The sequence below is a fragment of the Hylobates moloch genome, unplaced genomic scaffold (assembly GCF_009828535.3).
Source record: "Hylobates moloch isolate HMO894 unplaced genomic scaffold, HMol_V3 SCAFFOLD_10938, whole genome shotgun sequence".
NCBI classification, from domain to species: domain Eukaryota; kingdom Metazoa; phylum Chordata; class Mammalia; order Primates; family Hylobatidae; genus Hylobates; species Hylobates moloch.
Window position 1 is genome coordinate 1 of NW_026663213.1, and position 2,153 is coordinate 2,153.

Sequence of the window (2,153 nt, forward strand, 5' to 3'; positions counted from 1 at the left end):
CCCTGGCCCGGCGGAAGCCCACCATGACCCTGGAGGAGGGACTGTGGTGGGCCATGCAGGAATGGCAGCACGCGAGCAACTTTGACCGGATGAAATTCTACGAGATGGCGGAAAAGTGAGTCTGGGGTCCTGGGGGCAGGGCCCGTGTGGCAGGGTGAGAGTGAATGACAGAGGCCCAGTGGCTGTGGTGGCTTCTCAGCATGGAGCATGAGGAGAGTGTGGACAAACGCAGGACACCCTGGGCCCCTGGCTCCCTCATGAAGCTGCTCCTGCCACCTGGAGTGCTCTGGGGTCTCTGTCCCTCCCTATTGGGAAGCACCCCTTGCCTGGCCTGGGGCCAACCCCTGCCTTGACACTGGAGGTCATGGCAGGGGCAGCCAGCATTGCAGCCCAAAGGGCGTCACCTCCAGCTGTGGGGATGGGGAGAAGGGGCGCTAGTGACTATAGACAGAGTTGGGGGCAGGCTCCTCACAGCAGTGGCCAGAAGTCGGTTTTCTCCCATCCCAGCCTGGCCAGGGAGTTGGGTCAGGGGAGACCTGTACCCGGGACACCATGAGACCCCTCTCTGGCCTCACTGCCTTTGCTCCTGGGCAGTCCCCTCCGTGAAGACAGACAGACAGCAGCCTCATGGGAAAGGGGCCCTGCCCTCTGGGCTCCGCTTTTGCTTCCTCCTGACCAGGGGTCTCCCAGGCCTTGTGCTTCTGAATTATCCTTCAGGGGCCCACAGTCCCAGCCTCAGGACTCCTGCATCTGGGCATCGTCCCTGATGCCTTCTGCCATCAACCCCACCCCTGGCCAGCTGAAACATGGAGGAGGGGTCCCCGGGACCCTCCTGGGCCTTGTGGCCCTGACTTGAGTCAGGAAGCCCCGTTGACGCCATGGGCTCTGCAGGGGCCAGGTGAGGGAGGGTGAGTCCAGAACTCTGGGAGCAGCTCCCTCCTGGGCCTAGGGGATGGGACCCAGTGAGGGCTTGGACAGCCCGCCCGAGGCACTCCTTCCCATCCCTACCATCAGCCACTGCCTGGTCCTGGGGGAAGGGGGCCTGGACCTTCTCAGCATGGCCTGTGCCTCCTTCACCCCCAGGTTCCTGGAGTTTGAGGCTGAGGAGGAGATGCAGATCCGGAAGTCGCAGTGGATGAAGGGGCCCCAGTGCCCACCTCCTCCAGCCCTGCTGAGTCTTGAACCTCAAGGACCCCTGGCCCCTGAGGTGATCAAGCAGCCAGGTACAGCTTCTCACATTCCCACAAGAGCCATGGCAAAGGCCAAAGGGGCCAAGGGAGGCCACTGTCCCCACATCCCATGCTTCCCTTCAAGAGGGGGATTTGCTCCCTCCAACAGGACAGCTTCTGGGAGTGTATGTTGAGTATTGACCAGGTCAATACCTACTTCATGGGTGGCCTGTGATCACAAAGTGGGGTATTTACCGGGTCAAGTTTCCTACTCTCTCCCCTTGCCTGTCCAAAACTCCACGTATGCTCTGCCCAGGAAGCAGGGATGAGAGGGAGAGTACATGGCATATCGATGGCTCCAAACTTCCTCCCAAGTGATGCTGTCTCAGATGTGCCCCTCCTGCGGCGTCTCCTCCGGAGCACTGTGGTTCAGGTGGTCCTGACCCAGCTGGAACCCACTTCACATCCCCAAGCCCTTCCCTCCCCTGTGTGGTGCAGGCAGGAGGAGTGGCCCTCACCACACCCGGCCTCCTCCCTCTCTGCCTCAGAGTATCTTCCCAGCAAGGCTGGCCCCAAGGCCCCGACTGCCTGCCTGCCACCATCCAGGCCCCAGAGGCCAGTGGAGACCAAGGCCCACCTACCACAACCCAGGCCCCAGAGGCCAGCGGAGACCAAGGCCCACCTGCCACCACCCAGGCTCCAGATGCCAGCAGAGACCAAGGCCCACCTGCCACCACCCAGGCTCCAGATGCCAGCAGAGACCAAGGCCCACCTGCCACCACCCAGGCCCCAGAGGCCAGCGGAGACCAAGGTCCACCTGCCACCATCCAGGCCCCAGAGGCCAGCAGAGACCAAGGTCCCTGAGGAGATCCCCCCTGAAGTGGTGCAGGAGTATGTGCACATCATGGAGGAGCTGCTGGGGTCTCACCTTGGGGCCACAGGGGAGACCGAGGGACAATGGGAAAAGGGCAAAGTCGAGCAGCC

At 62.6% G+C, this 2,153-nt stretch overlaps 1 protein-coding gene across 1 annotated transcript; it reads left to right on the plus strand.

The window, feature by feature from the left end:
• Positions 1-6: 6 nt before the first annotated feature.
• LOC131382816 (NUT family member 2F-like) lies at positions 7-2,142 on the plus strand (the record flags this gene model as incomplete). Its single annotated transcript, XM_058435334.1, has 3 exons — positions 7-115; positions 1,084-1,223; positions 1,718-2,142. Coding segments are annotated over exons 1-3 (657 nt in total), but the record flags the coding sequence as incomplete, so codon positions are not given.
• Between the last annotated feature and the right edge of the window lie 11 nt (positions 2,143-2,153).